Source organism: Phodopus roborovskii, unplaced genomic scaffold (genome assembly GCF_943737965.1).
Source record: "Phodopus roborovskii unplaced genomic scaffold, PHOROB, whole genome shotgun sequence".
NCBI lineage: Eukaryota > Metazoa > Chordata > Mammalia > Rodentia > Cricetidae > Phodopus > Phodopus roborovskii.
In genome coordinates, this window is record NW_026126407.1 from 184,417 (window position 1) to 211,943 (window position 27,527).

Sequence of the window (27,527 nt, forward strand, 5' to 3'; positions counted from 1 at the left end):
TCCATCTCAGTTGCATGTAGTAAGAATCTGTTCTTCATTGTTGTGCAGTGTCAGCCATTCACCTATTGAAGAGTGTGTTGGTTGCTACCACTTGGGGGCTGTTACAGATAAAGCTATTGCGAACATTAGTGTGCTGTGGGTATGAATATGGACACAAGCTTTATCTTGTATTACATTTATTATCTTGTTTTCCTGTATGGATAGGCATATGTCGTGCATGGTGCAGGTGTGGAGGTCAGAGGACAGCTTGGCTGGTGTTGATTGTCTCCTACCTTATGGGTTCCAGGAATAAAACTCAGGTTGACATGTTTACGGGCCCTGGCTACAAGTTTGAATTTCACTAGGTTAAGTGCCCAGTAATGCAGTTGATGGGCCTTATGGTGAGTGTGGTCACATTTCTTTTTCTTTATTGTTTCGAAGTATGGTTTTGTCGTATTGTCTAGGCTGGCCTCCAACTTGTTTTGGTGGGTTTTTTTCCTGTTTGAACGCCTAAAACCTGGGCAAGCTCCCTGCCACTGTTGTATTCTTAGTCCTGGGATATTTGGTTTTGAAGTTTATCAGATTACTCAGTAAATTGATTTGTCCAACAAAGGCAGGTTTTGAGTTGTGTTTTTAGCTCTCCGTATGATTCTGTTTCTATGTGCTGTGGCCGGCCAGGGTCTGGTGACTCACTGTGGAAACTGCTGCTGTGTGCTGTGAGTTGGAACCAGGACTTACTCATTCTGTTAGCACTGGGATGCCTATGAGTCTGCATCCCAGACAACAGTGTCTGGTGACTCCTTTATAAATCTGCCACTGTGGCTGTACCCTCACAATTTGGCTACAAATAAAAGTTGTTCAAATTGTTTTCTTTGTCAAGTAGTTTTAGAAACCTTAAAGTCAAGTAATTTAAACTGCTTATTTAGGAATACTGTAGTAGCACAAAATGCACATAGACAGAAGGCAAACTTCCACCCCTGCCAGAAGTAACTAAATTAGTTGTAGACTTGTCGATTATGTTTTTTCTCTCTCTCTCTCTCTCTCTCTCTCTCTCTCTCTCTCTCTCTCTCTCTCTGTGTGTGTGTGTGTGTGTGTGTGTGTGTGTGTGTGTGTGAGCATGCATTCCCCACCCGCCAGTCACAGTGCTCTCCCCGATGGCTAGTATATTACGGTGATAATTTTCCTTGTAACATTTTAAAAAAGCATCATGTTAGAGGATAAGCTTCCTTCCTGTAATCATGTCTTGTTATACAAGGGAGGGGCACCTGTTTAGAAAAAGTCCCATTTTAAATTTATCTTTTAAACTGAGACCTAACCATAAACTTGTCCATATTTATGGAGTGCCTTATACTGTTTCAAAATGTATACACTGTGTAATGTTTTCCATCATATCTGTCTTTTTTTTGTGGAAAATAGGATCAAACTCTCTATCTTTTGGAAATACATAGTATATTATGACATCTTCATGTCCAGTCACTACACCTCTTACTCCTAGCTGTAGTTCAGCACCCATTTATCAGCTTCCCCCCATCTCTCCTTCACTACCTTTAAGGATCCAAAGAAAATAAGTTTTATTCCCTGTTACGTGGACTTGGTTGAATTTAGGCTGCAGATTTATTTGCCCATAAATCAAAAGAATCTGGATGTTAGACAGTGTTTTTCGCTTTATTATAAATAATGCAAGTCTCATTTGTGATAAGCTGTCTTGCTGAACCTCGGGGAGGTAGGGACTGTAAGCGGCATCATCTTCAGAGAATGTGCAGTCCTTGGGGTGTTTGTCTTCTCAGCTTAGTCAGACGGAGCGTTTTCTTAATGTTCCAAAAATGTACAGCTCAGTCTTTGTTTTGCAATCATTCCTTCTGTCTTCTCTCCCTCTTCCAGTACTTCGATTACTTAGATGAGACATTCAAGCTGTGCTGTTGTATCTTTTTATTTCCATAGCTCGCAGAAACCAGTTTGATGGTTAGATGTAGGAGAGCAGGTAATTGTATCTACTTGACTAGGCATCATCCCCTTAAGATGAAGTACATGTTGACATAGTCCCCCTAGACTTGGAAATGTGAGCAAAGGTAACTCACTCAGTTCTTTGGATTTTTAGGGGAAACCAGGGTGAGAGTTTAGTAAGTTTGACTTAATGAGACAGGGTGTGTGTATTGGGGATTGGGAAGGGGGTGCAGACATTGTGAATGTGTGCATGTGTGCCTCTGTGTGTGTGTGAGACAGAGAGAAAGAGGGGGGTGGGGGGCTCATTTTGTGAGGCAAAGCATCCAAAGGTATATAGTAAGGTATTACAAATTCAGATGGCCTCCAACATTGAGTTACTTTACTCTGAGAGGAAGCTTACTGGGACAAGACAAGTAATAGGACAAGAGCCTAATAGTCACTTCATTATGCAGCCATTATATTGTTTGGGTGATGGAGTTTGATGACAGGGGCTTCTTTCCTTCCCCTTTTCTGTATGAGCAGCTCAGGAAGAGAGCTAAGAAATAGCCCTGTGTAGAAAATTACACCCACAAATGGCTCCAAGATTTCCATTGCTAGGTTCTGAAATGAGTTTCCCAAGACAGCAATTTGCTCACATCACTGACAACCTTTCTCCCAGTCCCATCATCAGGACCTCAGACTGTGTCCTGACAGCAGCCCCGACTTCTTCTGTTGCTGTATGCTTGCTACATTTTCAATTACCCACACACACACAGGAATTTAGTGTTTTACTGTGGCTGAGGTGGGTGGTTGCTTGCCTCTTGATACTGGCTACCTTTTCAGAGCTGTGAAGTATTAGACCATAGTGGATAATAAAGTGAAAGTGCCCATAGTTACATTATGGAACAGGTTCTGGTAGCTGTACCTGGGGGAGGGGGGGCAGGCTGGGGTGGTGCACCCTCATTTTGCTTGAGGTCATTTGCTGGAAAGTGCTGTTGAACCAAAAAACAGCTTGGGTCTCAGCTGTGCCAGTTCCTATATCTGAACACGGAGGTGGCTCGTTAAAGATTAAAGGACTGCCTGGTCCTTCTGGCCCCAAGATGGAATGATCTCTGCCATGGCGACAGCTTCCCTCTCCCAGGAGAGGCCATTTTATACAGCAGGTCTGTGCTTCCAAATGTTACAGTGAGCTGCACTGGCTGATACTGTGGCGATAAGTTGACATTTGGGCACTCTCCAGACATATGAGCTCCATAGCATCCCATGGTTTGGATTTCTGGGAAAACTGCCTCATCAGGAAGTCAAAAGCCTCAACTTTCAACCTGTCCCCATGGGGGAGGTGTTCTCCTTTGTTTCATTTGACTGTTCAGTGGGGTCAAGTGAACTTGAATTTCCTCAGCAATAAAAAGTCCATGGAGTCCCTTGTGCTGCATCCCAGGTGTGAGAGAGAGCAGCAGGGTAACCAGGCTGCAGGTTAAGAGTAGTTAGAATGATTGTCTTTCGGAGACTTGTGTGGCTGCAGTTCAACTCGATGGTCTTTGAAGAAACACTTTGTTTTACTCTGTGCATGGCTTCAGAGAAATACCAGTCACCCTGGGGCACTGTCCAAGGCTGGTCATGACTGAACCTCCTAGAGAGGGAGAGAAACTTATTTAAAATTCAGACTCTGGGGCATCTCTCTGCTTGCATTCATCCAGAGCAGCAGAGGGACAGGGTGGAGATGATCATTTCCCCTAAGCACTCTTCTTGGTTCTTAAGCCGCACTAGAATTGATTCTTGAGTGCCCTGAAGCTTACTTCATTTCTCCTGCTTAATTTCTGTGATTCATTAGATGATGGATGTTTGTGTGGCACTCATAGTATTTTTATTGAATAGTAGTAGGTACTCTTGCTTATTTATAAAAGGGGGGGGCAGGTGGCGAGATGGCTCAGTGGTTGAGAGCACTATTACACCAGATGGTGGCGGTGCACACCTCTAATCCCAGCACTTGGGAGGTAGAGGCAGGTGGATCTCTTGAGTTCAAGGCCAGCCTGGTCTACATAATGAGTTCCAGGACAGCCAAGGCTACACAGAGAAACCCTATTTTGAGGTCCATCCCCCAAAAGAACACTATTATTTTTGTGGAAGGTCTGAGTTTGAGTCCAGCACCCACATCACCTGTAGCTATATTTATTCTGACTTCCATGGGCATTATGTATACATACCTCCTCCCACACATACATGCTAAAAAATAAATCCTAAAAAAAGAATAAGGTATGTTGGGGCAATAAGAGCCCTTCACACCAATAATTAGAATTTGGCAATGTCATGAACAGCTACTGGTTCTTGGAAATTTGGGTTTTATTGATTCACTTTCAATAGGATGTCGATGTAAGATTAATTTTACTAAAAAGAAGAAAGGTACTGAGTATGGTGGGCATGCCTACAGTCTCAGCATTCAGGAAGTGGAGAGAGGAAGCCTGTCTGTGCTGCACACAGAATTCCCCCAAATTTTTACTAATAAAGTTAAAAATGGCTTCTCAGTCCTGTACCCATTGCAGCTCTCCCCCTGAACGTGTTGTCCACTGACTTCTTTTTGCTTATCCTTGATAATTTCATATGAACTTAGGAGTCTAAAGAATCTTGGGGGATTAATATTTTAATGATTTTTCATAGTTGTTTGTACTACTAGGCTCTATTGCAGGAAAAAAGAGTCATTATATGCTTAGTTCAAGTAAAACAACGTTTGAGATATATGCAAGTTTCATCATTTCAATTTTCGGTGTGCGGGGAGAGGGAGATCAGACAGTAACTTCTTGGGTGTTGCTTCCCTTTTGCCTTGTTTTGAGGCGGTATCTATTGTTGGTGCTGTTCCAGACTAGCCGGCCCACAGATGATTGCTCTGTCTCTGCTTCCTGCCTCCTTTTTGTTCCTGCCTTTGAGTGTTGAGAATGCAGATACATACTGCTGCCTCAGGCTGGCCTCAAAACCTGTCCTGTCTCAGCCTCCCAAATGCTGGAATTACAGACATGAGCCACCATACCCAGCCCATTTATTTTTTTATATGTACATATATACTTTGCAACTACCCATTTGAAAAAACAACAACCCTATTAATAGCTTTAGGTGGCAGGTTGTTTAAAGAGTGAAAGAACTTAATGGCAGAGCCAATGCTCTTTTCCTTGCTTCCACGAAGTCTCATTATTTTTTACATAATCTCATAAAACCTCGAGTGCACGAAGCCACTACTTCAAATTTAGTATCTTTTATGATACCAAAAGGAGGTACCAGGATGGAGTGTGGCTATCAGAATCTCAGAGGGAAATGATAGCCCTGCCTGGCTGAACAGTATCTTAGCTGATTGAGTTCAGCTGTTTCTGATCCTGAGTAGTTCTTGGTGTGGTTCACCAGACTGCTAGCTCACTCCACTACCTAGATTTTTCTTGCCCTAAAAGCTGACCAGTGTGGAAGGAGCCAGTAGCTTTTGTAACAACATCACAGCTTTTTCCAAAGTTGTATGTAGACCTCAAGAGTTGTTTTATATTAGGCTGTGGGGCTTATCATCAGCTACAGAAGGATTTTCTGAAGTGTGGTTCGTGAGATAATGGCTGTCAGCTGCTCCAGAGATGCCGTATTCTTTGAAAAGGACTAATTAACACACATTGCAGGGAAACTTGTCTCTAAATACTGCCATTTTCTGAGTAGGAAACACTGACAGGGAGACAAACCAGGAGGACGCTTATACTGCCTTCCTCCAGTGGCTGTCCTTCTGTAACTATATAGTTTTGAAGACTTGGGTGAGTGGGATGAAACAACTCCTTTGTTGGAAGGGAATGAAGTAGTATAGTTTTAAAATTCTGTCTGCATGTACTTTCTGTTTGTTGTGTTTTTGTTTTGTTTTGAGACAGGGTCTCACTATGTAGCCTTGGAACTCACTTTGTAGACCACCTGCCTCTGCTTTCAGAGTGCTGGGATTAAAGTAATGCACCATCATCTCCAGGTTTGCCCGTACATTTTTTATTTAGTTGTTTATTTTTTGAGACAGGTTTTCTCTGTGTAACAATCCTAGCTGTCCTGGCATTTGCTTTGTAGACCAGGCTGCCTCCAACTCACAGAGGTCCTCCTGCCTCTTGCCTCTGGAGTGCTGGGATTAAAGGCATTTGCTACCACCGCCCTGCTTGCCTGCACATTTTAATTAACCTAGCATTTACTGACTGGCAGCCTGTGTTGGCAGCTCCATTCAGAATTCATGCCATCTGAAAGCTACCTTGAAAGATGGAGGAGGCCAGGTGTGGTGGCCTTCAGTGCCCTTGCTGAGAAATAACTGGTGGATTTGAGGGGAGCACTCACATGTCTTCCCCAGAGAACAGAAGGATCTCATCAGTTTCTCTCTAATCAAATTAAAGCATCCAGAGGCTGGTGCGATGGCTCAGTGGTTAAGAGCCCTGGCTCCTTTTCCATAGGGTTCAGTTCCCAGTACCTACATGGCAGCTCACAGCCATCTGTAACTCCAGACCCAGAGGCCCTGATGGCTTCTTCTAGCTTCCTCAGGCATGTGCAAGGCATACATGCAGGCAAACACCCGAACACATGTTAAAGCACGTAGATTGCAAGGACTTGATCTTTGTTTTCTTTGTATAACACCAATGCCAATTCCAGCCGGTCAGGGCTAATTCAATAATAATGACTAGCTCTTGATGAGGCGTCATTTTGCAAATTGATTTTTAAATAAACAGGCTAATAAGAAAGAATTGATATACATTTAGGGGCTTTGTTTTCTAAGGGCGGATATTAAGGCAGTCTCCTACAATCCTTAGGCATGCAAAGATAGGATGGTAGACGATTTATCTTTAGCATGGAGTGTGGCAACCAGGAGAGACGAATCCTACTTTTGTTTTAACGAGAGAAGTCTAGTTGTCTAAGGAAATAAGAGCGGTCAGAGGAGACTGAGTGGGAAACGAAGAGAGGATCCCACCAGCCCGAAGTGCCTCCACCAGTTCTCCCAGTCCACTGACCCTAGTGTTACCCTTTATAATGGCAAAGCAACGTGTATATCACCCTCCTGGGAAAATCTTCAGAGCTGTGAGCCTGCTATCTGCAGCAGCTGGCTACAGGGAGCCTCAGGCTGTTCTGAGATGAAATTTCAGAAACTGGCCACCAGGGCTTTCCAGGTAAAGGCTGCAGCAGTGGGGGGAAATGAGCTTTACCTGCCCCCCAGGTAGATCCACCCTTGATTGAGGACAATCAGTGGGGTGTCTGGTTGATTGCTGCTGGCGCAGGATGGGTTGTTTGGGAAGGAGTTTGGCTGGCATGAGTCAGCACTGTCTAGGTGAAGCCTCAGCTCTGTTGCAGTGTTGCTGCTTACCAAAGATCCGTCCCCAGGCGGCACCATTCACTGTGCCTGAAAGCAGCTGCTGGTGGCCCCTGAGATGATCTCATCAGAACATGGCTCCAGCAACCTCAGGCGCAGCTACTGGGGCCAGCCTGCTATCTGCCGTGGCTGTGTTTTGAGACAGGCAAAAGCAGGTAACCCCAAATGGTTTCTGTTTTGTTTTGTTTTGTTTCCTAAAGCCAGACTAAGCTGGGGGTAACCACTGGAAAATCCTTAGCCTTCAGATATGAAACAAGGCTTCTCAGTTTGGGAGTCTGAAGCCAGCTCTTCCCTTCTTTGAAGTGGTCCTTAAGAGGCCAGGTTTCCTTTCTTTGGGGTATTGGGTGTTTTAGACCTGAGCAGGCCAGTGGTTGTCTAAAAAAAGGTAAACAGTTTTACTCACATTTTGTTTCCTTCTTTTCTGTATCTTAGGTCTTATGAGTAGCAGTTTGATCAAGCTAAGTCATGGTGAAATTAAGGCAGGCACATTTGCTTCCCTTCCTAGTCACCTGCTACTAAACTGGTACCCAGTGGCCTCGTCCTTGCTCTGAGGGCTTACGAAGAACATCCTCTTATCCTTCCTGGTTTTGTTCTTATCCCTGCCCATCTCTTTCCTGTTTTTGGCCTCTAAGCGTTTTATCTGTTTACCTGGAGTGACACTGCCATCTCTAGACAGTCTCCCCCCTCCCAGGCTTTGTGCACGTGGGCCTTCTCTGAAACACCTGGCCAGCTGATGTAGTGTAGAAGTCGCTTGTACAGAGCCGCTGCTTACTTTTCAAGGCTGGATAAGGCCGGTCAGAGAGTGTGCTGTTTATTCCAGCCGTAGAATGGGGATGTGAGAATCTCATTGTCTTATTCTGTGTGTCTATGGCGCTTGATTTTCCGTAAGGGCAGAATGTGCAGAAGCCTACACTGAACCTTCTTGTCTCTGGTCGGCATGCAGTCTCTGTCGTTCCACACCTACCAGCCTGCTCATACTTCCCTGAAGTCCACAGGGAGTCCCCACTTAGTGGTACCCCTCACACCTTGCATGAGTGCCCCCCCCCACTCTGTCTTCGATCTCCGCCTGGCAGGTACACTGTTGAGTCTTTCTCCAAGCTTTCTTCATGTTTCCTCTCCCAGTGTCCTCTGTAATTTTTTTCCACATTTTTTCACTATCTCATAAATGTTGAGGTGTTCAAGGCTTTGCCATCATCCTTTCCCTCTAAGACCCTCAAAAACGCACTCATAAACTCAGCTACCTTCATTATATCTTGTTAGCCTAGCAGTATTTCTCAGACCTGAGCCTTATTGGCAAGTGGACAAACCTTGACAAACTGTCTAAGACAGCAGGTGAGAATGATGAGTTCAGTGGTGTACACGTTGAGTTTAAAGGGTTTGGACAGCCGGGGCCTTGGCTGTGTCTCACCTGCTGTCTTATGGGCTATCTATGTATGTTGCTGCAAGCTTGAACTGTTAATTATACCCACTAAATCTTCCTTTTCATTCATTTTTATGTTCACATCCTTTAAATGTGGTAGAGCTGTGGTTGCTAAGTCCTGCTGACTGTATTGGAGTACTGTTCATATGGCTTTTCTTCATCCTCATTACTTTAAATTACAGATGAGTGGACATTTAGACAGTTTACCCTAGCCAAGCATACTAACACACACCTTTAATCCCAGTACTTGGGAGGCAGAGGCAGGTGGATCTCTGTGAGTTCAAGGCCAGCCTGGTCTAGAGTGAGTTTCAGAACAGTCTGGAACATAATGAACCAGGGTGGGGGGGGTGGGGGGGTGGGGACACACAAAAAAGTTTTCCCCTTAATTTTATGTTATGTGTGAGGTGTTTTGCTTTCATGCATGCAAGTACATCATGCACATGCCTGGTGCCTGAAGAGGCTATGTCAGATTCCCTGGAACTGCAGTGACAGGTGAACGTGAGTAGCTGTGTGGGTCCTTGGAATTGAACCACGTTCCTCTAGAAGTGCCCTTAAGTGCTGAGCTGTTTCTTCAGCCCTTAGGCATTTGTATTACAGTGTTTAGTTTTCTTTAAGCATCTCACTGGCTTAGAGTTTTGTTTGTGAATACTTTCAGACAGGGCCCACCTTCTTCAAATACAGAGACTACCCTTTCCCAAGAGTTCATACACCAACGACTGAGTGGCTTTGCCAGCAGAAATCTGGTGCAAGTTCTGTTCAGAACTTCTCTTTTGGACTTCTGCCACTCCAATGTAAATCTCTATATAATGCCTCCTCTTCATGTCCTTGCCAACATTTTCTTCTTAAAAAACAAATCTTATTTTCCTGTTCCTGGGTTTCATTATTTATTTATTTGTTGGTTTTTCAAGGCAGGGTAGCTTTGGAGCCTGTCCTGGAACTCACTCTGTAAACCAGGCTGGCCTTGAACTCACAGAGATCCACTTGTCTCTGCCTCCTGAGTGCTGGGACTAAAGGGGTATGCCATCAATGCCCAGCTGTTCCTGGATTTTAGAATCATTGCTGCTGCTGGACAGTGGTCCCAGCACTAGGGGGGCAGAGGCAGGTGGATCGTTGTGAGTTCAGGGCCAGCCTGATCTACAGAGTGAATTCCAGGATAGCCAGGACTACACAGAGAAACCCTATCTTGGAAAACAAAACCAAAAAAAAAAAAAAGAATCATTGCTGCTTACTGTGATTTGTAAAGCTTTCCAGACTTGATAGTGTCCTATGGGTACTGATAACTAGCCCATCTCTATCTCCCTCACCTACCCTCACTGAATTGTTCACCTTTCCATTCCCTGGCCATGACATATCCCTTTAGGCCAGTGGGTGAAGACTTGTCTTTCTTTCTTTCTTTTTTTGTTTGTTTGTTTTTTTGTTTTTCAAGACAAGGTTTCTCTGCATTGCTTTGGGGCCTGTCTCCTGGAACTTGCTCTGTAGACCAGGCTGACCTCGAACCCACAGAGATCCACCTGCCTCTGCCTCCCAAGTGCTGGGATTAAATGCATGTACCACCAATGCCCGGCTTACATTATGATTCTTAACAGTAGCAAGGTTATGAAGTTGCAGTGAAAATAATTTCATGGTTGGGGGTCACCACAACTCGAGGGACTGTTTGAAGAGTTGTAGCATTAGGAAGACTGAGAGCCACTACTTTAGGGATTGATCATTTTCCTAATAGCATCCCCTTCTCTAACTGGCAAAGTCTCATCCCCAGATTTGTTCATCTATAAAGTCCCTGACCTGAGTTTGATAATTTTTCCGTGTGTGTGTGTGTGTGTGTGTGTGTGTGTGTGTGTGTGTGTGTGTGTGTGTGTGTGTCCCTGTTTTCTCCCTCTTTTTTCTCCCATTCTCTAGTTATCTTGTTCCTTGACTGAATTTGGCACTTAGTCTGGAGCCTGGTACATCATGCAGAGTGGCTGAAATGGATCCTTGGGGTGAAGCCACTGTTCCAAATGTCTTTATTATTCTTTTAACTGTTAGATGATCCATATGCTCTCTCAGTAGATGGATTCTTGGGTTCCTGTTGGATGAGCTCAGACTCGTGGCTGCTTGTTTATTTCACTGGAGTCTAGATGGTCACTCTGAGTTTATTTGAAGATTAAAGGGCTTGCTGAAATCTTGGCACACCATGTTGCTAGTGCATTTATTTTGTGTGTATGTTTGACTGCCTGCATGTTTGTATGTGCACTACATGCATGTCTGGTGCCCTCAGAGAAGGCATCAGAACCTTGAACTGGAGTTAATGGCAGTCATGGGCTGTGTGCGTGATAAGGGAGCAGGTCCTCTGCAAGAGCAGCAGAGCCATCTTAACCACTGAGCCATTTCTCCAGGCCCATTGCCTAACACTTTTTTAGGGTATTACAAAACTATTTCTGTATTTCATTTTATCTAATGCTTGTAGTACTCAACCGCCCCCCCCCCAACCAGTGGTTATAAAGCTAGTTCTGTATTCACATGAAACTTGTGGGGGAAGTATTCTTTTATAGCATTAAGCAACTAGCTGGTCTCTTTATAATTAAATAAACCCTGTCCAGTTCTACATAAATGGCACCTTTGCACAGAAGGCAGGGGCTAAGGATCATTTCTTTGCAAGGCCACTTTATGATCAAGATAGAAGGAGGCATAACAAGAGATCTGGCTTTCTGACCTATGGAAAGACTGCTGTTATAGTTAGAGACTTCCACACTCCTGTGTGTATGTGTTCTTGTGCCCATGCCCTGGGGATTGGGCCCAGTGCCTCACCCGTGCTAGCATGGGAGTGCCCTTTCCACTGAGCTACAGTCCATCCGGCTTTCTGTTACGCCTCCAGGTTTGTTGAGGCTTCCTTCCGTACTTTGAGCCCAGGTGAAGAGCGAAGCATGGAATGGAGTGAACTGTGTGACAAGCAGAAAAGGTCTCAGACATCCTAGTGGGTGATTATGTTTGCAGAGTATGTCACACCCTTTGGGGTGCTCTCATATTTAGACTGTGAAATTATAGAAAAATCTTGAGTGTTAGGAAATAACATCTGTTAAGTACAGATGACATTCAATTTTGGTTCTTTTATACTAAAGAGATGAATAAAAGCTTGAAAACTAGGTCCAGTTACTTAAAAAGTTGTTAACCTGGAGAAACAAAAGCTAAGCGATACCATCTTCAAGTAGAAGGATAGTTGCCAGAGGGAGTTATGTTGCAGACTATTATTTTAAGGTGTGTTGCTTTTGTTTATGCTCCAGAACATTTGTTTAATGATGCGAAGATGTGTTTGATTAAATAAAATTCACCGGCGGTCTGGAGGTTGCTGACAGGAAGTGGTAGGGAGGAGCCAAGTGGAAAAGGGTTTTTATGGGGGGGTGTGTGTGGAGAAGCGCATGAGGACTTCTGGAGGGACTCCAGAATGATGAGAGGTAAGGTACTTGCTCTTCAGCCTCCCTGAGGAGCAGAATTCCATCAACCTCAACCTTTGAATCTTGAGTTCTTTAGAGGGGCAGAGATTTAGATTAAGTTCCCTTCAGAGCTGTGAAAGAGCTGCTGATATCTTGGAGTTGCAGTTGCTGATTTGGACAACTGTGGCATAAAATACTTAACAATTTAAAGAGAGGGTAACAGAACTATCAGTTGTTCTTAATGAACTTCAGAGATTTAAGAATTAATGGCCTTAAATTAAAGGAGGAATTTACTTTGACTGGGAGGAAGAGCTTCTCCTTTAGATCGTCAAAATTAGGAAACACTGGAGTTAATTGCTACAGAGAGTTTTGAGTTTGGTATTGTCCTACTTATTGATTACTCTGTAAACAATTACCCCAAAGCTTTTGGTAGCATAAGATGACAACTGTGAGCTCATGGTGCTTCATGCTATAATTCGAGGATCAATTTGGCTTTATTCACATGTTGGGATCTTGTTGCTAGTTGTCGTTTGGGGCTTGTTGGTAATTGTCCATGCAAGTCTGTCTCTTCCTTGGTTTCTTTCATTGTTAGCAATATTAGGCTCCTGGGCCATAAAGGAAGCTGCGGAGTCAGAATCTTCAAGCTGACCACTTTGCCCCATTGTTTTGGCCAAATCTAGCACAGAATCAACAGGCTAGATCGTGGACTTCACTCCTTGGAGGGTAGAGTGTTGAAGTCACCCTGCAAAAGGGTATGTGCCCTGGTTGGGATTATTGTTACTAATTTTGCGACAATTTACCATATCAACCTTAGAGATTTTTTTTTTTTATGAGAGAATAATCAATGTGCAGTCATTGAATGGGTAAATAGGCATATGATTTATGAATTTGGCAGCACATCTGAGTCACCTGGGGGAATTTACAAGCTTGGACTCCTAGATACCAGACGCATGACTCAATGTCTCCTGGGGGGGTGTTAGTTTGTAAGAGACACTGTCCTCTCAGGTGACTACCAGCAACTCGAGAATGGGGGTGGGGGACAGGTCCAGAAAGTTTAGTATATAAAGGTATCATGTTCTGTGCATTAGGACGCCACACCTGACCTCCTGCTACTTCCTGTACTTGGCCAAAGCTGTGCCTGGTGTACTCCTCCATCCACGCTTCCTCCTGTAAGTTACATCTCAATCAGACAGCACCTTCTCAGGGCTTCTTTCTCCTAGCGTCAAGCACGTTATCGTATGTCTTAGTCTCTTAAGTATGATTTGACTGTTTTCCCTTTCTTCTACCTAACACAGTACTCCCCCTCGTAAGAGTGGCGTTTGTTGAATGGGTAAGTGGTGGACTGAATGCATTCAGGAATGAAGTGATACTTGAATTCAGTTTCAAAGGTGACTAGGATTTTGGACAGGTGGAGCAAATGAATGAGAAATTAATCGTCCTGAAGTTCCCAGTGTAGATCGGATTGCTTTCAGAAGGTGGAGGAACTGGCTTGGAAGAGTTGAATGGTTTGATTTTTACTATACTTAGTATGCCATGTTTGAGCAATGGCTATCCAGCAGCCTTTCAACTGATGCCAGAAAGAACACCATGGGGTGTATTCCTTCAGCCAGTACAGGGAGCCCCTGCTATGTGTGTGCCAGACGACGAAAGACCAATAGAGCCTCCTCCTGAATTGTGCCAGTGAGAATATTCCAGGAAAGGGACCACAAGTGTAGCCATGGAGCAATAAATACAATTTATTTTTGAGAAATTGAAAATAGAGCGATAGAAGGTTAGAGTGAGGTGAAGGAGGGGAGAGGTATAAAGTAAGTGGGAAGGCAGGCAGAAGCATTGTCACATGGGGCCTTGGTGGGCCATACAAGGAAGGGAGTCTGTGCTTATTCAAAAGCATGGTGGGAAACCATTGAAGGTTTGAAGCAGGAAGGGAATAAGTAGTGCAGGCTTATTTATTTTCTTTTAAACAAATGTTCATTGTGACTAGAGTGTGGCTGTATTAATTACTATCATGGCAGGTAGGGATGGCATGACAGAGTACATGGTGGCTGGAGTATGTTGTGAAGATGTCTGTGAAGACCAGGGAGCAGGCAGTAGGGGATTTTGCCCACATTTAGATTTATGTGCATTGCCATTTGCCTGCATGCATGTCTATGTGAGGGTGTTAGATCTCAGAGTTACAGACAGTTATGAGTTGCCATGTGGGTGCTGGGAATTGAACCCTGATCCTCTGGAAGAGCAGTTAGTGATCTTAACTGCTGAGCCATCTCTCCAACCCTGTTTGTTTGTTTGTTTGTTTGTTTGTTTTTCCAGCCAGTCTTGTGCTTGATTGCTGTGACCACCTGAGGTCTTGACCTCACACTTGCACATTGCACATCAGGTGAGCCAGCCGCACATTGGCTGTAGTCTTCTTGGGTAGCAGGCCCATAGGCTTGTACCTCACCCTTGTAGAATTTCCTTAAGTTTTCCTTTTGAATCTGGTTAATGATGACAAGGACATTCACGATGGAATTTGGGGCTGACTTGTAACTTGGAGAGCTTAGGCAGCATTGCCTGTCACCTCAGCAGAAAGCTGGGACATCTTCACCTTCAGATGTCTTAGCTCCTCCTCCTTGCTTTCCTTGGTCCTTGCTATGGCTCTGCTGCTCACCGCTTTGGGCTGCCTGGCCCAAGAGTGGCACAGTCCTTGTTTAACATAGACTTTTTACATACCATGCACACAGATTTTATGTTAATTTTATGGGCCAGGGTTTTGAGTTTCTTCAGGATCCTAGCTTGTCAGCATCCCCTTCTTTCATGACATTTAAATTCAGATTCCAAGGCTGCTCTCTGCAGCCTCACTCTGGCCCCATCCAGCTGTCCAGTTTAGTCACAGCTCTAGGATTGATTGCTAGGATTATTATTAAGACTGTCCTGTCAGTTCCTGCCTGCCTGTGTCTCAAATCCAGGTACTTGTACCTATGAACCTTGATTTCTTCCTCTCTCGAGCACCTTTGTTTCTGCCCTGCTTATGACTTGAGAGTGTCATCCTTTCTATGAAGCCTCTTTTGTCTGGTGTGTCATTGGGAGTCTCACATCCTCCCGAGTCTTCTAACAAAAGAGTCTCTTTTCTGTCACCTCTGTGTCACAGTGCATTTTCTGTCTTTATCTCACTGTGTGCCCTGAGTGGATGTGTGTGCTGACTTCTGCCTTTCTCCTGGTGTCTAGTTCTGTTTCTTGCACATTGTAGGCATCCTGTCTGTCTGTCCGTCACATGAACAAGCAAAGCTTCTGACCGACATTTGTCCCCTGTCCTTTCTTTCTGAGAAGCTTGTGATCTGCTCTTGCGCTGACTAACATACTTGTCTCTGCCACTCCCTACTCTCAGCCAGATTTTGCCGATTCTTTTCCCCCTTTAACAGTCACCGTGTGGGTGTGCCTCCTGCTGCTGGTTCCATCTCCCCCACCCTCTTGTGCCTCTCGTCTTCCACAAATCACATGACCCGTGTGGGAACAAAATGTGATTATGTTAAACTCATAATAAAAAAGATCGTATATGAAGAACGGTCCTTAAGTTTATCAGTAGTTTGCTTTCACGTGGGAAATTTTCTATCCCACATTTGAAAGGGAAGAGAGGGGAGATTCTTTGAATGCCAGATTGAGGCATGCAATATTCCCACAATGGGATGTGGTGCGTTAGAGACATCTTTTTAAACCAAAGAAACCATCCAGGAAGTCACAGGCACTTCCACCAACTGCTAATTTTAAACCTGAGTTGTTTTTTTTTTCAACAGCTGGAGGAACCATTAGAAATTAGTGGAGTCCCCACCCTCCTGTTTTCCAGATGAGGAGACAGACAGAAATGGAATGACTTGTCCATAAAAGCCAGGCTGTTGTGCCCAGTGTTTATTCCTAACACTGAGTGTGGTTTGGGGAACCTCCAGCCCTGCTGTGAGGGGTTCAGGCCTCAGATGGCTGAGGCCACTGAAGTGCTCAACAGTAGCTGTTGGGGGGGGTGGCAGCCTGGGTTCATGGGAGTGTGTGCCATAAGGACCCTTTGAACTGTCTCAGATGCTTGGTTAAGGGGGAAATCTGCTCAGTGGGGACCAGCTGACAGAAATCTGTTTCTTCTGCATTTGAAAGGGGGCCAAGGTTTAATCATGAAAACCTTTCCAACTTCTTTGACCCTCCTTTTCAACCTTCATATTCCAAGTTTTGTTTTAGATTTAATTTCCTCATCTAAGCACCGTTTGTGGTATTTTTATTGCTTATTGCAGGCCAGATGTTAGGATGAAGCATGGGAAATCCAGAAAATGTCTTAGAGGTTTGTGACTTTAGGAGTGCTTGCTAGACAAATCTTTGACTTTAAATAGTAATGGATTTTACTGTCCAGTGAGTCGGTTGTCAGAAGCCAAGAAAGGTTACCTGTTTTTCAAAGGTCTAACGTTGAGCCTCAGAGCTGCAGTACAAAGCAGACAATGGCAAACAGGAAGTCGGGTTCAAACAGAACGTGCTTGTCTCCACTGCAGCTTGTATTTAGGAACTTGCTGTGGGTAAAAGGTCAAAACTTTAACCAGGTGTGGTGCACACCTGTAATTATCCCAGCATCTGGGAGGCTGAGGGAGTATTTTGGAGGCCAAAACTTTCAATTGAAGCTTGCCTGGAGAAGTCTGCTCCTTGTGTGGAAACGAGCCTAATAGCCATTTACTGCACACACAAAAAGAGTTACTTTTCTCAGTGCTGGGACTTCAACCTGACTAGCAGCAGCTTAGGGGCAAAAAGGGTGGTTGGGGTTTTTGTTGTTGTTGTTGTTTACTTTTTTATTTTTGGCTTACAGTTCGTGGAGATATGGTCTGCCATGGCAGGAAACGTATGGTACTAGAAACATGTCTGGTCGGTCACATTGCATCTGCAATAATAGGAAAGCAAAGAGTAGACAGTGGGTTATAAAACTTCAAGGCACATCAATGGTGCTGACTTCTCCTTGTGAGACTCCATCTCCTTTAAATTTCACAGCCTTCCAAAACAGAGCCATCACCTGGGGACCAAGTGTTCAGACACGGAGCCTATGGGGACATCTAGTCAACCACAGCACAGCTCTGGCCTCTCAGCATAGCCATCTTCTGGGGCCCATGTCTGTCTCTCTTTGGAATCTTAGACATGTTGTTTTCCTTGATTTACACCATATGGTTCATAAAATGAAGTAGCACTAGATTGACAGCTGCTGGTCTGCTACTTTTGGTAGGTGTGGGATTCAAGTGTGTGCTAGCTCTTTATTTATTTATTTATTTTTTGTAAATAACAATAGGAAATTTTAGCAGATAATTTGCCAGATTTTTGAGTAACAGGTTCCTTTTGTGGACATCCAGGATTCCTAGCGCCTTCTGTGTGTGTTCTGACCAAGGTAGCTATGGGCCACAAAGTACTGTGGGCCTTTCAGAAGACTTTTTTATTTTTGAATTAAGTTTCCCTGCATACTGGAGGCAGGGATCTAATAGTAGCTGCTCAATTGTTTCCCCCTTTGGCAAGTCTCTGGAGAAGCCATTAAATAAGTAATTTGCCTGGGGTCACACAGCTGGTAAACAATCTCAACTGCCCCTATTTTCTAAGGTCTACTTCCCCCCCTTCATTGTTTCCTACTGTGAAATCTGCTTTATTGCCTTGATTAAGGGATGAGATTGGCTATGGGATAGCTACCTGCAGGGAGTCACCTTGGAGTCTTTGTGGATTATTAAAACTGCTTGAGTTATTTCAAAACTGGTCCATTCTGCCATCTCAGGATATAATTAGGTGCAGGAAAAGGTCTTCTTTTAAATTGTCATTTGACTGAGGAATATATTTTTACTGTCCTAAGCATATCTTAGATCAGGTTCCATTAACATACTCTGAAAGCCGACATTTCCTTTTGTTTCACAGAGGATTGTTTAGGGATGCTTAAGAACCAGCCACGGTCACTGAGCCATTGTGTGTCACTCTTTCAGGTGCTGAGTGTAAACTTGGTTTATTATACTGAATTGAGCATGCTCACAAGCACCCAGGCTTCCAGGTAAAGACCTTAATTACATTTTTTCCCCTGCATTCCATATCCAGCCACATTGCAAAGAAGTCTGTATGTCCTTCTGCTTTGTAACTCAAGGGGCAAATGAATAAGAAGAAAATAAGTTTTTAAAAAATGGGGTGGGGGTGGGGTCAGACTGGACTGGTGGCCTTGGAAGTTAAGGTATCTCTGAGGACTGCACTTGGCTGAAGTCAGCTCTGGGGTCTTGACGTTGGGGATGTTGAATAGGAGCCATTTTATAATTTGTTGTGAGATAGAAGCTAAGTAGTATCTGAGGGCCCAGATTAAGTACAGGTAGGGGAGAATGGTGAAATTACAAAGGTAGGGGTTTTTTTGAGACAGGGTTTCTCTGTGTAGCTTTGGAGCCTGTCCTGGAATTAGCTCTGTAGACCACCAGGCTGGACTCGAACTCACAAAGATCTGTCTGCCTGCCTCTGCCTCCTGAATGCTGGGATTAAAGGTGTGTGCCTGACTTACAAAGGTAGTCTTTATTTTTTGTTTCTAGTAGTACTGGCAGGTTACAGCTAGACCTCTCCATTTCCTTCTGCTTTTTGGAATGGATGCTGGGTATATCACATCCAGCAGGAGCAGAAAATGGTGCAGAAGTCAGCATAATTTTCAAATTGAGACCAAACATCAGAGCCAGTGAAGAGTTTGGGAGAAAAAAAGAAGGTGCTTGGTCTGGCTTCCTCTTCCATCACTGACCTTGTACAGGCGCTGCATGGTGCCCGAGCCACTGCAGCTCTAGGTCTGGGTGGAGGTGAGGATGGTGGTTCTACCCCAAATCTGGCAGGGAAGCGCCAGATTGTGAGTTGGCTGGAGTGCAGGAGAGTAAAAGACAAATGGACACTTCCTGCCAAGGGGTAGAAAAGGGAAGGAATGCAATTGGAGGACGGGCTACTTGTAAATGGCTCTATTAGGTTCTTCAAGGGTTCCACACTGATTTAGAGCCAGTGGGAAAGGCCAAAGATCATCCAGCCTCTTGCCAAGAACTAGACTGAAGTGGAGTAAGGTTTTGGCATGCCTAAAGGAGGTAGGAAAGCTGAGAGAAGGGGGTCTTTGTCTTCTCAAAGCCTTGAAAAGTCGGGTATACTGGCATGTACCTGTTGAGGTGGCAGGGTGGCTTGAGCCCATTGATGTTTGAGACCAGCCTGGGCAATATAGATTCCAGCTGGGAAACAAAAGTCAAAAACTTTGAAAGCAATTAGTTTAGACCAGCAAAGCTGGTTCAGGTCCCTGAAACCTGTATTTATAAAAGCCTTATCACCCCAGCTCCAGCACCCCTTCAGTGATGGGAGGTTATGCAGGAGGATCATCTGGCTTATTATGCAACACCTGTGCAGCAAAGCTGCCTTCAAAACAAGGTGGAGGGCAGCAAGCAGTCTTAGTGAGTAGAGGTGCGTGCTGCCAAGCCTGGTGGCCCCAATTTGGTCCCCAGGATCCTTGTGGTAGGAGAGAACTGATACCTGGAAGTTAATCTCTCGATTGTACATGGGCTCTGGCGCATGCTGTAGTAATAATTACATTTTAATGTAATCAAAGTTTTAAAAGAAAACATCTTTATAGCCATTTTTCCCTAAGTGCACAGGTAAATCCATAACACACATATTTTAACCCTTTCAGTGATTCTTGTAACTGGTTCTGTTATTTGGAGGAAATGTATTACATTTGGCCACATTTTGTGCAGGGTACTTTGGAAGAAAAGCAAGTTGCATCGTTTGATCCTAATCAGAATTAGTGCATTGCTTCCCCCACTCGGGGCACCAGGAGCCCTCTCCCCTGACCCCTGGCTTTTTTGTTTTAATCTGGCTCACCTGTAGTCTGGTATCTAGATAGTGTTTTGTGAAGGCAGCTTCTTGAGGCAGAAAGTTTATGGGATGAGTCCTGTTTCTTGCACAGGAGGTCTAGAGGGAGCTGAGTCTCTCCAGGCCTCATGAATTGTGTCATCAGTTTTAATGGAAGAAGGATCCTTCAGTAATTAAACCATGGGTCCGTTTATTCTGTGTTCAGCCTCATTTAGAAGACTTCACTACAAACTGCTTCCTTTTCTGATTGACTCCCCCTTTGGGGCAGTGTGCTTGGGCTGAAATGAATGTGTGGGTTTACTCCGCAGTGTTCAATCTGTCATCTCTCCTAAACGCCACACTAAGAAGCAGCCATTTAATTGGTCCGACCCCGGGGGTGATATTTTGGCACTGCTCCATCGGTAGGAATTACTTTTCCTTGAACTTCGGAGCAGATGCTGAGATCCCTCTGCAGATATTTGTCATAGACTAGTTGGAACCAGGGAGTTACCAGAGAACATTTATAACTTGTGATTATTATGTATGTTTTTCAGTTGTTTACAGTGGTTCCCACTTCAGGAAGAGAGCTCATTTGCTGCTGGGGGGGGGGGGGAAGCGTGGTCTCCCTGCTGTCCTCGCTAGGTGTGTTGTTTTAACCCTTTATGTTCTGGGGCCCTCTAGTGTCCTATTGCCATATTTTTGCTGTTGCTTCTGCCAGCCTGTGTGGGGCATGTTGGGTGGAACAGGTGAAGCTCTGCCCAGACCTGGGTGTATTGACTAGAGTGGTGTGCTCTGATTTCTAGGGTTTCTGTGTTGATATTCTACTTCTGTGTATTTTGATTTTGTGTTTCTTTGCATTCTTTGTAGTTCCCATCACAGCTCCTTTTGCTCCTCAAAACAGCATCACAGGAGATATCTCATTGCCAAAGGCTTTGTGATCCTTTGTCAAAAGTTTATTTTATTTTATTTTATTTTTGTTTTGTTTTGTTTTGTTTTTTGAGAAAGGGTTTCCCTGTAGCTTTGGAGCCTATCTTAGAACTTGCTCTGTAGACCAGGCTGGCCTGGAACTTGGAGATCCTCCTGCCTCTGCCTCCCGGTGCTGGTGGCTCTGATCCTTTGTAACAAAGTATCTAGCTTGGTAGTAGAAAGGAACCATGGAGCTTAACTGTCCTAAAGACACTGGTGTGTGCGAGTTTGGAGAGAGGCAGGCATTTAATCCTTTACTGACCCCTTGCAGTAATGTTTATGCCTAGCACTGCTGTCTGCTATAGTGTGTGTGTGTGTGTGTGTGTGTGTGTGTGTGTGTGTGTGTGTGTGTGTGTAAAAGAGAAATGGTCTCATGTAGCTCAGTCCTTGCACCCCTCTTGATTCACCTGCCTACCTCCCACCCTGCAAGTGCTGGGATTATAGGTTTAGGCTACCACACCTGATTGCCCTCTGCTCTTTATGGAAAGCTGGAAATTTAGTACACGTAAGTTTTCTCCACGGAGAGCACCACCTCTGTAGCCTATCCTGTGAGTATGGAGATGTTTAGTCTGAAGCCCAGAGACCACATTCAATCGAACTTACTCACTATAATAGCCAGAATTTAAGGAACAGTCTGATACTAAAACGAAATTAAAGCATATTATATTTGGGAACAACTCCCTTCCCCCCCAAAACTTCTGTCTTCTATAATTTTATCCCTGGGATAAAATTCTCATCTAGGAAAACTGTGTTATCCATTACCTGCACCCAAAAGACTGCCTTGCGGGTGGGGTACATCTCTCAGGATCTAAAGGAATTGGAAATGAGTTCCCACCTTGTGAAGTCTGTTTATGTCTGGCCCGCACACCACTTCAGTGGGGGTTTTCATTCAGCTGTGGGTTCTAAAGTTCCCACCGTATTCTTGTTTCCTCTGTGACTTAGGGTTCTGAGTTCTTTATTCTGAAATGAATATCTCAGAAATAATCCCAGAATCAGAGAGATCATGATCCTTTGCTGCATACCCCTCATGTGAGGCCAGTTGATAATATGGTTCACTCTGCAGGTTGCTTGCTTATGACTGCAACAGTCACTTAGTTGATGTCCCTTGTGTCACCAGCATCTTAAACCTTCCTACATCAGGGTTAGATGTCCCAGGCAGGTGTACTGGAGAGTTCCAGTTGCAGCCCCAAGATTCTAACAGCTTCAGGGAGTTCAAGTTTCTTGCCCAATCAACTTCTTTTTAAAAGCAAGCCGTCTTCTAAGCTGAGAGATGATTTTAAATTTCAGGTGAGTTTTTTTTTCTTATTTTACATATTGATCCCAGTTACCTCTCTCTCCCTCCCTCCCTCCCCCCCCACTCCCTCTCCTATCCTACCCTCCCCCCCACTTCACAGGGAGGGTGATGCCTTCCAGGAGGGATCATCAAAATCTGTCATTTGGAGTAGGATCTAGGCCCTCCCCCTTGCATGTAGGCTAAGGGAATATCTATGGGGAAGATGCTCCCAAAGTCCTTTTGAGCACCAGGGATACATCCTGGTTCCACTGTCAGAGGTCCCTTAGACTGCCCAGGACTTCTAACTGTGCCCCACTTTCAGGGGGTCTGAGTCGGTACAATGCTGGTCTCCCAGCTGTCAATCTGGGGGTTCATGAGCTCCCCTTGTTCAGGTCAGCTGTCAGTGTTCAGGTGAGTTCTTAAGAAACAGGGATTCTCTAATATGTGGGCAGGGTAATTAGCCAGCTATTCACCAACCCTGCTCCACACAGTACCTTGGTAACCAGGGAGAAAAAAGGAGTCACTGAAATACACAGGTCAATTGCCCTTTTAGAATTGTAACAAGGTTTAATAATGTCTCCAATGTGCTGTCTGTCAAATGTTTCACCATTGACTAGGTATGTTATGGATGTTACTTTCCATCCCTGCTGTTACCTACTTTTGGAAAGTATACAAGACTTAAAGATTAAGTAAGGGCTGAGGAGACAGCTTAGTTGGCAAGTGCTTACTTCACATCAGGAGGACCGAAGCCTCGTCCTCAGCATCCATATAAACGCCAGGTGCAGATGTGTGCATCTATAATCCCAGCACTGGAGAGGCAGATGCAGGCGGAGCTATAGAGCCCACTTGCCAGCCAGTGTCAGTCAGTCAAACTGATGAGAGCTCTGGATTCAGTGAGTGACCTTGTCTCAAAAAATAAGGTGGAGAGTGATCAAGGATGACACACGATGTTGACCTCTGGCAGCCTTTACACACATTGGTCCCCATGTGTGTATTCATCCATCCACAGATGTGTACACACACCCATATACCATGTACAGATAACTCATACATAAGCTTAAATTTGTTCACAAAGGATTTTCCTTTCTCAGTCACGTGGTCCCTGTAAATAATTGAGAATGAGCTTTTTGTCCCTAAGGATAAATGAGAACTTGCCTTATCAGCTATGCTGGTAAAATATGAGCAGTGTTTGACCACAGTCTTTTCCTTCATCCCACAGTTTGGATGTCTACGTATTATAAAAGCTGTGAGGGAAAGCAGGGGATATCTGGGCAGTGTGTTTAAATGGGGGAGGATTCCAGAGACAGGGTCAGACTTGAGACCTGGAGAGTGATCCAGGCAGAAGACATGCTAGAAACCTGAAGAACCCAAGGAGGGGGAGGGAAGTAAGGGATAAGCAGACTGGTACTGGGATGGAGGAGATGCTGATGGGAATCTTCAGCTTGAGAGTATTGTTGAAAGCCCTCTGAGGTGTGCTTGAGTGTGCCTGGCTTCTGAAAGCCAGCGGCGAGCTCTGGAGGTAAGAGGAGGTTCGATGGTTGGAGCTCTGGAGTGGGGAGGAGTGCACAGGAATGCTTAGAGATTGAGGAGATGAAGATAGAGAAGTGTCAGTAAGATCTTGGCTTTGGTGACTTAGAGATTATGTGGAACACCTGGATCAAGGAGTTTGGAGAAGCTTGATGACTAAATTAAGAGATTAAGGAACTGCAACAAAATATTGAGAGGCATTTTGATGTAGAGAAATTGAACTTTACAGGGGTGGGAGCCAAAATGATTTCTTTTTTGTTACTACAAATCATATACATTTTACTAGGTGCTTTAAAAAAAAACCCATACAAGGTGGTGTGGTGGCACAAGTCTTTAATCCCAGCACTCAGGAGGCAGAGGCAGGTGGATCTCTGTGAGTTCCCAGGCTAGCCTGGTCTACAGAGCTAGTTCCAGGACAGGCTCCAAAGCAATACAGAGAAACCCTGTCTCGAAAAAACCAAAACCAAACAAACAAACAAAAAACCTCACAAGAGAAATACACAAATAATATGTGCAATTTAATTAATTCTTACAAATCATATTTATGTAATCAGGAAACATTGAGGTTGAAGAGATGGTCCAGTGGTTAAGAGCTCTTGCTGCTTTTATGGAAAACCAGGGTTCCATTCCCAGTGCCTGTGTATGACAGCTCTTAAACTGCCTGCAATTCTTGTTGCAAGGAATTTAGTGTCCTCTTCTGGCCCTGTGGGCATTGCATCAGATACACATACAGACAAGCAAGCACATATACTACATAGACATAAGAAATTTAAAAAGAAACAATATTAGCAGAAGTCCCTGTGTCTCCTTCCATCTACGTCCCAAGCACAGCCACTATTCCTGATTTTGTTCTCATTGATTGGTTATTTCTTTCTGTGTTACCCAGGCTGACCTTAAATTCATGGGCTCAAGTGATTTAACTGCCTCAATCTCCCAAGTAGGTGGGACTATGGCATGTGCCATCATGCCAGGATACACTATCCTAATTTTCACACTAGATTGGCTTTCCTCCTTTTTAATGTAACCATTTAGTGTATACCCATTGCCCATTTCTTTCAGGCGGCATTAGGTCTATATCAGATTTGTTTCACAGTTGCACAAACATAATATATCCATTTTGCTGTTGATGAGCATTTGGGGCTATTATAGTAGTGCTTTCATGGATATTCTTGTGTGTTTTCTTTTGGTGTGTGGATTTCTTTTGGTGAGTGTATCATACCTGGAAGCAGAATTGCAAAGCCATGGAAATATGTGTATTTTTATATAGCACACACATACTCAAACGTATGTGCACATTGTCCCTCCCTTATCATTTCTGATGCACACTTGGTACCAAGAAGGTTCCAGCAGTGTTAGTATTCTAGCTGTTCTCCGACCTTCCAACACTTGTTAGAACCTCTTGTTTTAGTTGTGCCAGTGGGTGTTTGATGGCAACACACTGGCCTGTAGTTTGTATTTGCCTTGTGACAAGGAAAAGTTTTTTAAAATCTGGGGGATCTTGGAGCATGCCTGTATATTGACCAAAAAAAGTTTCTAATAGAGTCAGTACCCACAGTGGGGTAGGCTGCAGGGTAAGTGGACTTCTGAGTCTAGGTCCTATGTTTAGGGCCTGGCTTTGCTACCCACTTTCTGTGACTTTGAGCAACGTATTTATCTAGGTTTTTTTGTTTTGTTTTGTTTTTTCCTGAAAATACTCAGCTCATACTAAAGTATTAGGATTTCCTGAAAATACTCAGCTCATACTAAAGTATTAGGATTGCATGCGCTAATAACAGTAGGTGAAGCACATAGTTTGGTGTCTGGCAGAACAGAAGCATTCTTTCAGCCAATGCCTAGTCTGTCCTTCTCAAATGCATAATTACTTCTCAGTTGCTTCAGAGGACCTTGGCTAAACCATATTGATAGGCCTTCCACAGCATTCCCCTCCAAAACCTTTGCAATTATACTTTAATTGCTTTTTAAAGATAATATACAAGATGAAACTCAGCCCATTCTGTATTAACGATCCATAACACCGGATACTTTGCTTTATGCACTCAGAGCATAGATGCTGTCGACCATTCCAGGAATACATTAGTGGCCATAGGTGTGCCACCTCTGGATAAATGAGATGATTCAGCCATTTGATGATTTGCTGTGTCAAAAGGTACTTCCCATGAGACTCGAGGGCACTTTAACTGGGTATCTAGGGGATCTTTGTGAGGTCTTCGTGTACAGTGGGTTCACTATGAATGTGTTCCTGGATGCAGCTGTTTGCATCTGTGGAGCTCTTGTTGCAGAGTCACTTTAACTGTTAATTAAAATCAGGACAGATTGCACGCAAACTTTGGGGACATTGCTGCCTTTGTTTTTGGTTGCTAGTGAGATGGTTTTGGATTGTCATTTTAAATTTGTGCTCCCTTTCTATACCCACTCCTTTTGAGACCATGCCCATGACAGCCAGTGAGCCACTTTATTTTATTTTTTTTTTTTTTGAGAAGCCATATTACCTGCTCTGTTGCCTCTAGGACTGTGCCAACCCCACCTGAAATAGGCAATTTGTTTTCACCTCAGTATTAACACCATGGTTTGCCTGTTCAGCATCAGAAATACCAGCATATCCCACGAAGTCACAAAACCCACATGTCCACTAACCACACTCGCCTCTCCCTGAGGGTTCTTCAGGGAACAGTTCTTGTTCACTCCCCACCTTACATCCCTCACCTCTATCCTCCATGTGTGATGGAAGGCTTAGTCAAGCACAGTAAGTAGGCAGTTGGTGTTGACGATTAAACCCCAGAATCCATCTTCTCAGAATAGCTGAGGGAGCCAAGGTTGAGTTTTTGAGCCCTCAAGAAAGATGTGGTACTTGTCATCTTTTTAAGGTCTCAGAAGGGGTTTGCAGGACAGAAGCTAGCTTTCCAAAGTGTCCTGTTTACCCATTTTCCATAGCTGGTTCCCCAGTTTGTTATTTATCGGGGTAATCAGATGTTTGTGAGTCTGTTTAGGGCTGAGGGATCAGATGAGCCTTCCCAAGAGAAGAGAGTTTAGTTTGCATGGTGGCCTTGTTAGTCAACCTGACCACGGCCACAGATGTCTCTTTTCTGAGATTTGAATACCTCAGTGGACAAAAGCCTAGTCCTCTGATTGTTTAGACCTGTTCTCTTAGACTGAGCAGGTCTGAGGTATTCTGACACTGCTACTCTTGTCGCTTGCTACCTCTGTTCTATAGGTCACCTTCCCTGAATGTACATTCCCAGATGAACACAGGCCTGTGGGGTCACGATGTGGTAAGAGTCCAGTCTTCTCACAGGGCCGTCTGTTTCTTTTCAAAGCAGCCAAGACTTGACTAGGCCATTCTTCCAAGATGTTTAGAAGAGGCCCTTGAGGTTGGAGAGAACGAGACAGTGTAGTGGAAGCAAGGCTACCCTGACTCCTAGCTGAGAAGTGGGCCTGATCTTGTATCACAGTGGCAGAGGGGGAGCTGTGGTGTCCTTCTAGGTCCTAAGCTCTTCTGGGTGAGGGCCTTGCTTGTGCAGTCCCAGTGCCTCAGCATAGTGGCTGCTTCCTGAGTGTTCATTAAGCTGGTGGAGTACAGTAGCAGGCTTTCTTTTGGGTCACCAACCAGCTCCCAAATAAAGACACGGAGACTTACTATAGTTATGGATGCTCAGCCTTATCTTATGCTTGTCCCTCTAGCTCTTATAACTTAATGTAACCAGTTTCTCTTCATCCATGTTTAGCCTTAGGGCTTTTTGCTTTTCATTCTGTGTGTCCTACTTTTCCTGATTCTTTGGATATGTCTTCTTTTTCTCCCTTGTTCTCTCTCATTCTCTTGAGCTTAGATTTTTCCTTTTATCTATTCTCTCTGCCCATGAGCCCTGCCTA

At 44.3% G+C, this 27,527-nt stretch overlaps 1 protein-coding gene across 9 annotated transcripts in view; it reads left to right on the forward strand.

The window, feature by feature from the left end:
- Rffl (ring finger and FYVE like domain containing E3 ubiquitin protein ligase) overlaps positions 1-27,527 on the forward strand; it is a 63,981-nt gene that overhangs the window by 15,160 nt on the left and 21,294 nt on the right. For 4 of the 9 annotated variants that reach the window (XM_051179766.1, XM_051179768.1, XM_051179767.1 and 1 more), the window contains exon 1: positions 7,306-7,407. The exons of 1 other annotated variant lie outside the window; for it this stretch is intronic. In XM_051179766.1, coding sequence (XP_051035723.1) covers positions 7,311-7,407 — 97 coding nt within the window. In that variant the 5' untranslated portion in view covers positions 7,306-7,310. Of the gene's footprint in view, positions 1-6,895; positions 7,053-7,305; positions 7,408-17,965; positions 18,099-21,909; positions 22,148-27,527 lie in introns of those variants that run through there. 4 more of the 9 variants (XM_051179773.1, XM_051179775.1, XM_051179774.1 and 1 more) reach the window with 4 other exon arrangements.